Source organism: Lampris incognitus, chromosome 8 (assembly GCF_029633865.1).
Source record: "Lampris incognitus isolate fLamInc1 chromosome 8, fLamInc1.hap2, whole genome shotgun sequence".
In the NCBI taxonomy this organism is placed as follows: domain Eukaryota; kingdom Metazoa; phylum Chordata; class Actinopteri; order Lampriformes; family Lampridae; genus Lampris; species Lampris incognitus.
Genome location: NC_079218.1, coordinates 7,286,547 through 7,300,370, shown reverse-complemented (window position 1 = coordinate 7,300,370; position 13,824 = coordinate 7,286,547). Strand labels below are relative to the sequence as shown.

At 47.3% G+C, this 13,824-nt stretch overlaps 1 protein-coding gene across 2 annotated transcripts in view; it reads right to left on the bottom strand.

The window, feature by feature from the left end:
• Nucleotides 1-3,672: 3,672 nt before the first annotated feature.
• The window catches only part of igsf5a (immunoglobulin superfamily, member 5a), a 28,641-nt gene continuing 18,489 nt past the window's right edge, over nt 3,673-13,824 (bottom strand). For both annotated transcript variants that reach the window (XM_056285256.1, XM_056285257.1), the window contains 4 exons: nt 9,207-9,231; nt 9,004-9,095; nt 5,104-5,168; nt 3,673-4,192 (listed from right to left, as the gene is read on the bottom strand). In XM_056285256.1, the coding sequence (XP_056141231.1) occupies nt 4,091-4,192; nt 5,104-5,168; nt 9,004-9,095; nt 9,207-9,231 (284 nt within the window). In that variant the 3' untranslated portion in view covers nt 3,673-4,090. The remainder of the gene's footprint in view (nt 4,193-5,103; nt 5,169-9,003; nt 9,096-9,206; nt 9,232-13,824) is intronic.

Here is a 13,824-nt window from a genome sequence, read left to right as displayed (position 1 = left end):
CCACTCGAGTTCGCTGTGATCGACGACCGTGGCACCATGCTCATTTTGGCTGAACCACGGAGTACCTTTTTTTTTTTTGCACTGAATGCGGATTGTGGATTTGTCCTCCATTGGAGGCGAGATGGAGCTGCACGTCCAGTATGAATAAAAGGATGGATGACAGCAGTGGTGGATCTAGAGATTTTTTCCTGGGGTGGCAAGACTGTGTCCCAGAGGTGGCAGCTGCCACCCCTTGCCACCCTGTAGATCCGCCCCTGGATGACAGCGACAACGAAACATACCTGCGCACGACGTGAAGATGAAATAGGGATAGCGTTCAAAAATCCCGAACTGTCCCTTTAAATCATCAAGAAAATTGAGGAGTGGCCAAAGCACAGAATTTTTGGTTCATTCGTTTTCAGTCTGACTGCCTACTCACGTGTATAATAGGACAAGAAGGGGTATTATGGGATAACTAGAAGAGCCCCGCTACAATGTAGCGGTTTGCTTATCCACCCGTCTACACCTCCCTCCTCTTCATCCTGCCAGCTAACCGCCTTCCCCCCTGCCCCTAAACCCCCCCCCACTCCAACTCCCTCCCCCCCAATGCTCAGAGTCATCTGAAATGCCGAGGAAAGTGGTTTTTAGCCATTTTTAGAAAATGCATATTTTGCATAATTATGCATAATTATAATTATTTTAATTTTCTGCTATTTTTCTGGTCCTCTCTGGAACAATACCTACCACCTCCAAAAAAAATGAGGATCATAAGTGCATTTTTGCAAAAATGCATATATTTTGCATAATGCCAAAACATTTCTAAGTCCCAGAAAAAAAAATTTTATAGGTGAAAAAATCAAAGATGCTCAGAATCATCTGAAATGCCGAGAAAAGTGGTTTTTAGCCATTTTTAGAAAAATGCATATATTTATGCATAATTAATTATGCAGCATGTGTCCAACATGTGCCATGCAGGGCCATGTGCGTGCAGGTCTTCTTTCCGGGCAACCCAACACTACAGCAGCCGATGTCTCTGGTTAGCAAACCTCCAGCAAGACAAGACCGCGTGATGCGTCTCGTTTTTCAGCGACTTCGCCATGCGCGAGGGCAATCTGTTCTTCATGTTGGCCCATACCAGCATGCTTACAGCTCAAAAATGCCCCCCCCCCAAATAAATAAATAAGTAAATAAATAAATGGGGTTTACATCCCTAGCAATAAAATGTGTCATCCGTGCATCCCCGTTTGCGTGGTGGCTCCTGAATATTGGAATTTGATATGTTGGATGATCATGGCGGCACGGTGGTTCGCGCGGTCGCCTCACAGCAAGAAGGTTCTGGGTTCGAGCCCCGGGGTAGTCCAACCTTGGGGGTCGCCCCGGGTCGTCTTCTGTGTGGAGTTTGCATGTTCTCCCCGTGTCTGCGCGGGTCAGGTGAGTCGGCCATAATTGTTCCTAGGCGTGTGTGTGTGTGTGTGTATGTGTGTGTGTGTATGTGTGTGTGTGTGTGTGTGATGGCCTGTCCAGGGTGTCTCCCCGCCTGCCGCCCAGTGGCTGCTGGGATAGGCTCCAGCATCCCCGCGACCCTGAGGGCAGGATAAGCGGTCCGGATAATGGATGGATATCGCCTAACCGGGGCGAACTCTCACGCATCTGGCGTGAGTCGCTTCGCGCTTTCAGGCTGTGTCTCAGTGAGGCAGTGATGTCAGTGAGTGAGTCGCTTCGCGCTTTCAGGCTGTGTCTCAGTGAGAGTTGCCTTGGCATCGTGATCAAGCTCTCGCGATACCAAGGCAAATCTCACGCCAAAACACCGCGATAGCAACAGAGATGAAGCGGCGAACGTAGAGGTCTCCCTGGCATAGTAATGGTTAAACCAAGGGAACGCTTCCGACTCTAGAAGACAGCTGAGTATTCGAAAACTGGGTATTGTATGTGGGTGTTTCCATGGAGACGCATCTTAAAGTGCTCTCTGATTGGTGCGCGCTGCGCATCTCCGTGTTGAATAAACGCTCTGTAAACAGCCGGCTAGCTTGCGTTAGCCGTCCGTGGCCAAGCGCATGGCAGAGAATGGAAGCGTACGCGCATGCGCACAAACGTGCGCAAAATCTCTCTCTCCGCCCAGGGTACCAAACTTGGCAACTCTTGCTCCTAAGGTATCATCCATCCATCCATCCCTTATCCAAACCGCTCTCAGGGTCGCAGGGATGCTGGGGGGCCTATCCCAGCAGTCATTGGGCGGCAGGTGGGGAGACACCCTGGACAGGCCGCCAGGCCATCACACAGGGCCCCCCCACACACACACAACTGGATCTATGGACGAGGAATTTTGGGAACAACTATACGTATAACAATGGTGCTGCTTACAAAGCAACACTGGAAGGAATATGCGAACAGGTCTGCGTGTCCTGGCTATCTCTAGTTTATCCCATGGGAAGCCATGAGTGTCTCTGACGCTGACTCTGTGCAGCCTTCCTCTCTTTAAGGTGATTTTCCCCCCCCCATGGTACTAGAATATAGATTGATATGTGCATATTTAACGACACGCATAGCACGCTGTGTACACACGCTAAAGAAACGAGTACTGTGAAGTACACGAGGACCGTGGCTATGGGTGATCAGGAGATTATTTGGAAGGTTGAACGTAGTATTTCTGGAGGGTAAACCAGAGGAAGAGCCACCCCCTCATAACTGACGGGTAGGTGATAATGTCAACTAACTTTGGTCGTTATTCTGCTTCGTTTCTCTGCTCGTGACAAACAGAGATGCCCTGGCCAGCCACCAACAGGACAGGCTAAGCAGTAATTAAAGATACCTTGTTCTATATCTTGTATATTTGTGCACTCGTTGACAGAGATGTAAATGGGGAATGTACAAAATATTGACAGTGGACTTTTTTTTTTAAATAGCTTTATTTACGGTACATGAAAACTGCCGCGTAGAATGCAGTTTTGTTTGTGATTCTTATAAAACACGGTGGTTCAAGTGCACTTTAATTTAACGCCCCCAACCAAACTTTAATACTAAAATACATATGTGAGATGAACAAATATACCTCACCCATCAATATGTCGGTATGCATAATACATTACACGGTGTTACAAATCCGGAGAAGGATATTCAGGAAATAATAAGAACAGCAAATGGCTAAGAGCAGCTGCCATTAAATATACATCTGACATATTTCTACGTCTCTTTTTGAATGGCAACCACGTGAAATGCTTGTCTTGCATCTAAACACGTGGAGAAAAGGGGCAGGACATTCATTTATAATGGAGACAGACAGAAATTAAAACTTGAGCAAGAAGGAGGAGGGTGAAGATGATCCAGCCTGGACTCTAACATTGATGTTGCATCGCATACTGGCTGCATGACTTGCAGCACTAAGAACTGGTCTTAGTTGGCCGTGTCTGCGGGTGGGAAGCCGGATGCGGGTGTGTGTCCTGGTCACTTCGCTAGCGCCTCCTCTGGTCGGTCGGGTAGCCTGTTCAGAGAGGAGAGGGAACTGGGGGGGAATAGCGTGATCCTCACACGCGCTACGTCCCCCCAGGTGAAACTCCTCACTGTCAGGTGAGAAGAAGTGGCTGGCGACTCCACATGTATGGGAGGAGGCGGGTGGTAGTCTGCAGCCCTCCCCGGATCGGCGGTGACCGGGACGGCTCGGAGGAGTGGGGTAATTGGGGCGGGTACAATGGGGGGGTGGCTTTATAATATGAAATTATAGTATAAAATCGGGCAAACAAAATAATTTGAGAGAAACAAACAGGAGTCGATATAAGACGGGGTCAGGGGTGGTGTTCCTAAGGCCTCCGACGCCGCTTCAGTCTGCCTGCTGCTGCTGCGTATGCAAACGGGCTGCGTGGAAAACCTTTAACGCAGCACTTCCAGAGGAAGATGGTTGCCAGAGCTTTCAACGGGGTTATTTAACGTCATTTCATAACGCGGTGGGACATCTCCCCCCCCTGGAGTTTGACCGACAGAACCGTGTTCACCCACACTCTGCAGGGCGCGAGCCGAAGCCGGCAGTCCCAAAGTGCCGAGATGCTGCGTCAACGGCCGCTCCCAAACTCCGGAAGACGTTCGACTTTTAGAGCCCCTGCTCCGAGTCTTTCCGTCCTTACACGATGGTGACGTGTCTGTGTTTCCTAAATCCACCCGGGGTGTGGCGGGCTCCGCCGTGGCCGTTTTCATCCAGGTTGCTTTTGATAATATCGGGGATCTGACGGAAAACAAAACACACAACAACAATGGACCACGTGTCCAGTCTGCCGTCGCTACACTGAAAAAATTCTGCCCCGGATAGCAAAGAATCTTTGGCCCGAGTGTGGCCCACATCCGCAGTTGTCTTACCGCCCGCATTTGGCCTTGAGCGACGGCGTTGACTCGGGGTGGGCGTGGCTGCCTCAACTCAGCCACACTCGGGCCACGTCTGGCCCGCATAGTATGTGCTGGAACCCAAGTCAAGCCCGGTTCACTACATTTGGGCCATGTCTGGCCCACACGACGCTTGCCGTAACCCAAGTCAGGTCCGGCTTATGACATGCGGGCCCACGTCTGGCCCACATAACTGAGCCGTAAGTACCAAAAGGGCCCCAGATTGGGCCCAAACGTGTCCGCTATCTGGGGCAGAGCTGAATTTTGCCAACCTTTCCCACTTCCCCTCTTTGTGTTGCGCCGAAGCAAAGTTTATACAACAGCAAAAACTACCGCCCTGCCGGAAAGGCAGTCAAGCTCGTAATCCCTCGGCTGTAATTAGAGACTTGGAAAAAAAACAACACGTGTCCGTGAGGCGTCTCATACGCTGCTTAAATTGCACTTAAGAGCCCTGAATTATGTATAGTGCTTGGTCGTTTATCAAATGCTTGATAAATGAGAGAAAAAGCAATTGTCTCCCTGATAACGAGCGGTAATTAAACCGCATAAGGCTGACGCAACCCGCGGACCAGGGCTCGTTGCAACGCAAGACCGAATCTCCCCGCTCATCTGCGAGGCGCCGAGGAAGCGAGCGGAGGTTTTTGCAGCGAAAACATGCAGTTTGTCCCCTACATGTCGTTTTGAAATGCTCGACATTGTCGTACGCCACGGTGAATTACTGGATCTGCCCCCCCCCCCCCCAAACAGTCTTGTTACCTCGCAAATGTTGGAGTCGTCTGTCTTGCTAAAGCTGCTGTCGCCAGATTCACTGGGAGGCACACCTGCAGACAAAGAGGACAGAGAGCGGACTGGAACGATTTCAAGAGGCGGGGGCGGGGGTGGGGTGGGGGGTGATGATTATATCTTACTCGTTAGACAGGATGCATGAGGAGAGAATGGTTAAATACCACAGCAAGAAGCTTCAAAGGAATCTATCATTTTTTCTATCCGGATGGGGACATTTGGTCCCCAGTCGGACAGAAAAACCCGAAACCACCTACCTTGTGGGGACATTTTCTGGGTCCCCATCCCAGATAGCAAACATGCTGTGGCCCGGACCCGTCCCACACCCAACACTTCATCCGGCCCACATACCGCGTGGAATGATGGCACTTGGGCGGTCCGCTCCTGTTTGCCAGATCTGGGCCAGAACCAAGCCATAGCAATGGTGCATGTGCCACGTATGTGCCAGAGGTGGCCCCATATTTGTGTTGTGATACTTGGGCCATATTCACCATTTACCACACGGGCCACTTCAGGGTCACATCCAGATCACATGTTGCCCAGAGCACCGCGTCTTTGCCCAAAAAAAAAAAGCCCACATTTGATTTGGCGTATTTGGGCCATATTTGCTGTCATACATGTGGGCCACTTCAGGGCTCACATCCATTTTGTCAGGACCTGAAGAAGACCATCGGTGCCGCATCACTGCCTGAAGTGGCCCACATCCGGATGCTATCTGGGAAAGGGTCTATTTCAGGGTAGGGACTTGGTTTTAGGGTTAAGGTTAGAATTACGATTAGGTTAAGGGTTACGGTTAGAATTAGGATTAGGTTAAGGTTAGGGTTAAGGGTAGAATTAGGATTAGGTTTAGGTTAGAATTAGGATTAGGTTAAGGTTAGGGTTAAGGGTAGAATTAGGATTACGTTAAGGGTTACGGTTAGGATTAGGTTAGGGTTAAGGGTAGAATTAGGATTAGGTTAGAATTAGGATTAGGTTAGGGCAAGGTGGTGACAGGGGAGAGCGTAGCCAGGCAGCATCGGATGGTGGTCTGTAGGATGACTTTGGAGACCAAGAAGAGGAAGCGAGTGAAGACACAGCCGAAGATCAAATGGTGGAAGTTGAAGAAGGAAGACTGTTGTGTGGAGTTCAGGCAGGAGTTAAGACAGGCACTGGGTGGTAGTGAAGAGTTGCCAGATGGCTGGAAAACCACTGCAGAAATAGTGAGGGAGACAGCTAGGAAGGTACTTGGTGTGTCATCAGGACAGAGGAAGGAAGACAAGGAGACTTGGTGGTGGAATGAGGAAGTACAGCAAATTATACAGAGGAAAAGGTTGGCAAAGAAGAAGTGGGATAGTCAGAGAGATGAAGAAAGTAGACAGGAGTACAAGGAGATGCAGCGTAAAGCAAAGAGAGAGGTGGCAAAGGCAAAGGAAAAGGCGTATGGTGAGTTGTATGACAGATTAGACACTAAGGAAGGAGAAAAGGACTTGTACCGATTGGCTAGACAGAGGGACCAAGCTGCAAAGGATGTGCAGCAAGTTAGGGCGATCAAGGATAGAGATGGAAATGTGCTGACAAGCGAGGAGAGTGTGCTAAGAAGGTGGAAGGAGTACTTTGAGGGGCTGATGAATGAAGAAAATGAGAGAGAGAGAAGGTTGGATGATGTAGGGATAGTGAATCAGGAAGTTCAGCGGATTAGCAAGGAGGAAGTGAGGGCAGCTATGAAGAGGATGAAGAATGGAAAGGCAGTTGGTCCTGATGACATACCTGTGGAGGCATGGAGATGTTTAGGAGAGATGGCAGTGGAGTTTCTAACTAGATTGTTTAACACAATCCTGGAAAGTGAGAGGATGCCTGAGGAGGGGAGAAGAAGCATACTGGTACCGATTTTCAAGAACAAGGGCGATGTGCAGAACTGTAACAACTACAGAGGTATAAAGTTGATCAGCCACAGCATGAAGATTTGGGAAAGAGTAATAGAAGCTAGGTTAAGAGGAGAGGTGACGATCAGCGAGCAGCAGTATGGTTTCATGCCACGAAAGAGCACCACAGATGCGATGTTTGCTTTGAGAATGTTGATTGAGAAGTATAGAGAAGGCCAGAAAGAGTTGCACTGTGTCTTTGTAGATTTAGAGAAAGCTTATGACAGAGTACCGAGAGAGGAGGTGTGGTATTGTATGAGGAAGTCAGCAGTTGCAGAGAAGTATGTAGGAGTGGTGCAGGATTTGTATGAGGGAAGTGTGACAATGGTGAGGTGTGCGGTTGGAATGACGGATGGGTTCAAGGTGGAGGTGGGATTACATCAAGGATCGGCTCTTAGCCCTTTCTTGTTTGCAATGGTGATGGACAGGTTGACGGACAAGATCAGGCAGGAGTCTCCATGGACGATGATGTTCGCGGATGACATTGTGATCTGTAGTGAGAGTAGGGTGCAGGTTGAGGAGAGCCTGGAGAGGTGGAGGTATGCACTGGAGAGAAGAGGAATGAAAGTCAGTAGGAGCAAGACGGAATACCTATGCGTGAATGAGAGAGAGGACAGTGGAATGGTCAGGATGCAAGGAGTGGAGGTGACAAAGACATCTGAGTTTAGATACTTGGGGTCAACTGTCCAAAGTAACGGGGAGTGCAGTAGAGAGGTGAAAAAGAGAGTGCAGGCAGGTTGGAGTGGGTGGAGAAGAGTGTCAGGAGTGATTTGCGACAGAAGGGTACCAGCAAGAGTTAAAGGGAAAGTTTACAAGATGGTTGTGAGACCAGCTATGTTATATGGTTTGGAGACATTGGCACTGACGAAAAGACAGGAGGCGGAGCTGGAGGTGGCAGAGTTGAAGATGCTAAGATTTTCACTGGGAGTAACGAAGAAGGACAGGATTAGGAACGATTATATTAGAGGGACCGCTCAGGTTGGACGGTTTGGAGACAAAGCAAGAGAGGCAAGATTGAGATGGCTTGGACATGTGTGGAGGAGAGATGCTGAGTATATTGGGAGAAGGATGCTGAATATGGAGCTGCCAGGGAAGAGGAGAAGAGGAAGGCCAAAGAGGAGGTTTATGGATGTGGTGAGGGAAGACATGCAGGTGGCTGGTGTGACAGAGGAAGACGCAGAAGACAGGAAGAAATGGAAACGGATGATCCGCTGTGGCGACCCCTAACGGGAGCAGCCGAAAGTAGTAGTTAGGGTAAGGTTAAGGTTAGAATTAGGATTAGGTTAAGGTTAGAGTAAGGTTAAGGGTAGAATTTTGATTAGGTTAAGGGTTACGGTTAGAATTAGGATTAGGTTAAGGTTAGAGTAAGGTTAAGGGTAGAATTAGGATTAGGTTAAGGGTTACGGTTAGGATTAGGTTAAGGTTAGGATTAGGTTAAGGTTAGAGTAAAGTTAAGGGTAGGATTAGGTTAAGGTTAGAGTAAGGTTAAGGGTAGGATTAGGTTAAGGTTAGGGTAAGGTTAAGGGTAGAATTAGGATTAGGTTAAGGTTAAGGGTAGAATTAGGATTAGGTTAAGGTTAGGGTAGAATTAGGATTAGGTTAAGGTTAGGGTAAGGTTAAGGGTAGAATTAGGATTAGGTTAAGGTTAGGGTAAGGTTAAGGGTAGAATTAGGATTAGGTTAAGGTTAAGGGTAGAATTAGGATTAGGTTAAGGTTAGAGTAAGGTTAAGGGTAGAATTAGGATTAGGTTAAGGTTAGGGTAGGGGTTAAGGTTAGACATGTAGTTATGATGGTTGAGGTTAGGGTTAAGGACTAGGAAACGACTATAGTCAATGAGTGGTCCCTACAAGTACAGGGTGACACGGTGTGTGTGTGTGTGTGTGTGTGTGTGTGTGTCTGTGTGTGTCTGTGTGTGTGTGTGTGTGTGTGTGTGTGTCTGTGTGTGTCTGTGTGTGTGTGTGTCCATCCTCACTCGTCTGGCCATCTGTCTGGTATCCCAGGTTAACTTGTCCCCGTCTCGTTCCATTTGCGCCCTCGCCGCTTATCTGGCTCTGTGTCCTCGCTCTCATGCAACACAAAAACACAACAAAGTGCCGTTTTCTTTCTTTATATCTTTCACCCCATGATGACTCACAACAGAGAACCAGGAACGTCTGAGCGGTGGATCCGTCCTACCTCATCTCGTCTTGGTAACCGGGCTCTGGAAGAGATCATAGAAACAACACAGACGAGTGAGTCTGGATGCCCTTTACTAAAGGCCCATTTATCCAAAAGTGCTCCGTTCTCTTTAGATGACATCATCAGGTAATGTTTATGCTAATCTATGATAAAATGTTAAGTATACCTCATTACAGCAGGGCAGCGTTATCGTGGCAGGATAGAATATGGTTAATATCAAGTGTTACGATGGAGATTTCTTGCAGTGAGTTCACATATGTAGTGTTTATGGTTTATAATGCATGTGATGCTTCTCGTGTCGTCATCTGATGTTGTTTTATTTTATTCGTTGGGGGCGCTCTCGGTTCATTTTGTTGTAAGTGGTTGCGGGTTGAAAGAAAGAAAGAAGAAGAAAAACCCCGAAAATGTGGAATCGCCTTCGTTACAACTACCAAGCATGGAGGCTGAATAAGGTAATAAAGGAATTTAAACATTACATCGCTGCCTTGGAATTAGATGTAATACTACTACTGCTGCTACTACTTCTATACTACTACTACTACCACCACTACTACTACTACTACCACTACTACTACTACTACTACTACTTTCGGCTGCTCCCGTTAGGGGGCGCCACAGCAGATCATCCGTCTCCATCTCTTCCTGTCCTCTGCATCTTCCTCTGTCACACCAGCCACCTGCATGTCCTCCCTCACCACATCCATAAACCTCCTCTTTGGCCTTCCTCTTCTCCTCTTCCCTGGCAGCTCCATATTCACCATCCTTCTCCCAGTATACCCAGCATCTCTCCTCCACACATGTCCAAACCATCTCAATCTTGTCTCTCTTGCTTTGTCTCCAAACCGTCCAACCTGAGCTGTCCCTCTAATATTCTCGTTCCTGATCCCGTCCTTCTTCATCACTCCCAGTGAAAATCTTATCATCTTCACCTCTGCCCCAAACTGACCTGCCCCAGCCCGTAGGCCGCTCACCACTCGCAGCGCTCTACTGGCAGGTTAGTGACAGCACAGCGCCGAACAGACTGAACCTATAGAAAGGACTGGATTCTGGGTTATGGGTTTTGTTAAAGTTAGAGAAGTTGAAGGGGGGGGGGGACGTTCTGAATCTGATAGCCAAATCACGCTATGGCAGCCTTACTGATCATTACCCACCCTTAAACCTAAACTCAACAACCACAACCCAACCTCAAGCCTAAACTCAACCACAACCCAACCTCAAGCCTAAACGTAAGCACAACCCAACCTTAAGCCTAAACTCAACCACAACCCAACCTTAAGCCTAAACTCAACCACAACCCAACCTTAAGCCTAAACTCAACCACAACCCAACCTTAAGCCTAAACTCAACCACAACCCAACCTCAAGCCTAAACTCAACCACAACCCAACCTTAAACCTAAACTCAACCACAACCCAACCTTAAACCTAAACTCAACAACCACAACCCAGCCTTAAGCCTAAACTCAACCACAACCCAACCTCAAGCCTAAACTCAACCACAACCCAGCCTTAAGCCTAAACTCAACAACCACAACCCAACCTTAAACCTAAACTCAACCACAACCCAGCCTTAAACCTAAACTCAACAACCACAACCCAACCTTAAACCTAAACTCAACCACAACCCAGCCTTAAACCTAAACTCAACAACCACAACCCAACCTCAAGCCTAAACTCAACCACAACCCAACCTTAAACCTAAACTCAACCACAACCCAACCTTAAACCTAAACTCAACAACCACAACCCAACCTTAAACCTAAACTCAACCACAACCCAGCCTTAAACCTAAACTCAACAACCACAACCCAACCTCAAGCCTAAACTCAACCACAACCCAGCCTTAAGCCTAAACTCAACCACAACCCAGCCTTAAGCCTAAACTCAACAACCACAACCCAACCTTAAACCTAAACTCAACCACAACCCAGCCTTAAGCCTAAACTCAACCACAACCCAGCCTTAAGCCTAAACTCAACCACAACCCAGCCTTAAGCCTAAACTCAACCACAACCCAGCCTTAAGCCTAAACTCAACCACAACCCAACCTTAAACCTAAACTCAACAACCACAACCCAACCTTAAGCCTAAACGTAACCACAACCCAACCTTAAACCTAAACTCAACCACAATCCCACCTTAAGCCTAAACTCAACCACAACCCAACCTTAAACCTAAACTCAACAACCACAACCCAACCTTAAACCTAAACTCAACAACCACAACCCAACCTTAAACCTAAACTCAACAACCACAACCCAACCTTAAACCTAAACTCAACCACAACCCAACCTCAAGCCTAAACTCAACCACAACCCAACCTTAAACCTAAACTCAACAACCACAACCCAACCTTAAACCTAAACTCAACCACAACCCAACCTTAAGCCTACACTCAACCACAACCCAACCTTAAACCTAAACTCAACCACAACCCAACCTTAAACCTAAACTCAACAACCACAACCCAACCTTAAACCTAAACTCAACCACAACCCAACCTTAAACCTAAACTCAACAACCACAACCCAACCTTAAACCTAAACTCAACCACAACCCAACCTTAAGCCTACACTCAACCACAACCCAACCTTAAGCCTACACTCAACCACAACCCAACCTTAAGCCTAAACATAACCACAACCCAACCTTAAACCTAAACTCAACCACAACCCAACCTTAAACCTAAACTCAACAACCACAACCCAACCTTAAACCTAAACTCAACCACAACCCAACCTTAAGCCTACACTCAACCACAACCCAACCTTAAACCTAAACTCAACCACAACTCAACCTTAAGCCTACACTCAACCACAACCCAACCTTAAGCCTAAACATAACCACAACCCAACCTTAAACCTAAACTCAACAACCACAACCCAACCTTAAACCTACACTCAACCACAACCCAACCTTAAGCCTAAACGTAACCACAACGCAACCTTAAGCCTAAACGTAACCACAACCCAACCTTAAGCCTAAACTCAACCACAACCCAACCTCAAGCCTAAACTCAACCACAACCCAACCTTAAGCCTAAACTCAACCACAACCCAACCTTAAACCTACACTCAACCACAACCCAACCTTAAGCCTAAACGTAACCACAACCCAACCTTAAGCCTAAACGTAACCACAACCCAACCTTAAGCCTAAACTCAACCACAACCCAACCTTAAGCCTAAACTCAACCACAACCCAACCTTAAACCTAAACTCAACAACCACAACCCAACCTCAAGCCTAAACTCAACCACAACCCAACCTTAAGCCTAAACGTAACCACAACCCAACCTTAAGCCTAAACTCAACCACAACCCAACCTTAAGCCTAAACTCAACCACAACCCAACCTTAAGCCTAAACTCAACCACAACCCAACCTTAAACCTAAACTCAACCACAACCCAACCTTAAACCTAAACTCAACCACAACCCAACCTTAAACCTAAACTCAACCACAACCCAACCTTAAGCCTAAACTCAACCACAACCCAACCTCAAGCCTAAACTCAACCACAACCCAACCTTAAGCCTAAACTCAACCACAACCCAACCTTAAACCTAAACTCAACAACCACAACCCAACCTCAAGCCTAAACTCAACCACAACCCAACCTTAAACCTAAACTCAACCACAACCCAACCTCAAGCCTAAACTCAACCACAACCCAACCTTAAACCTAAACTCAACAACCACAACCCAACCTTAAACCTAAACTCAACCACAACCCAACCTTAAACCTAAACTCAACAACCACAACCCAACCTTAAACCTAAACTCAACCACAACCCAACCTTAAGCCTACACTCAACCACAACCCAACCTTAAGCCTACACTCAACCACAACCCAACCTTAAGCCTAAACATAACCACAACCCAACCTTAAACCTAAACTCAACCACAACCCAACCTTAAACCTAAACTCAACAACCACAACCCAACCTTAAACCTAAACTCAACCACAACCCAACCTTAAGCCTACACTCAACCACAACCCAACCTTAAACCTAAACTCAACCACAACTCAACCTTAAGCCTACACTCAACCACAACCCAACCTTAAGCCTAAACATAACCACAACCCAACCTTAAACCTAAACTCAACAACCACAACCCAACCTTAAACCTACACTCAACCACAACCCAACCTTAAGCCTAAACGTAACCACAACCCAACCTTAAGCCTAAACGTAACCACAACCCAACCTTAAGCCTAAACTCAACCACAACCCAACCTCAAGCCTAAACTCAACCACAACCCAACCTTAAGCCTAAACTCAACCACAACCCAACCTTAAACCTACACTCAACCACAACCCAACCTTAAGCCTAAACGTAACCACAACCCAACCTTAAGCCTAAACGTAACCACAACCCAACCTTAAGCCTAAACTCAACCACAACCCAACCTTAAGCCTAAACTCAACCACAACCCAACCTTAAACCTAAACTCAACAACCACAACCCAACCTCAAGCCTAAACTCAACCACAACCCAACCTTAAGCCTAAACGTAACCACAACCCAACCTTAAGCCTAAACTCAACCACAACCCAACCTTAAGCCTAAACTCAACCACAACCCAACCTTAAACCTAAACTCAGTTGCCATCGC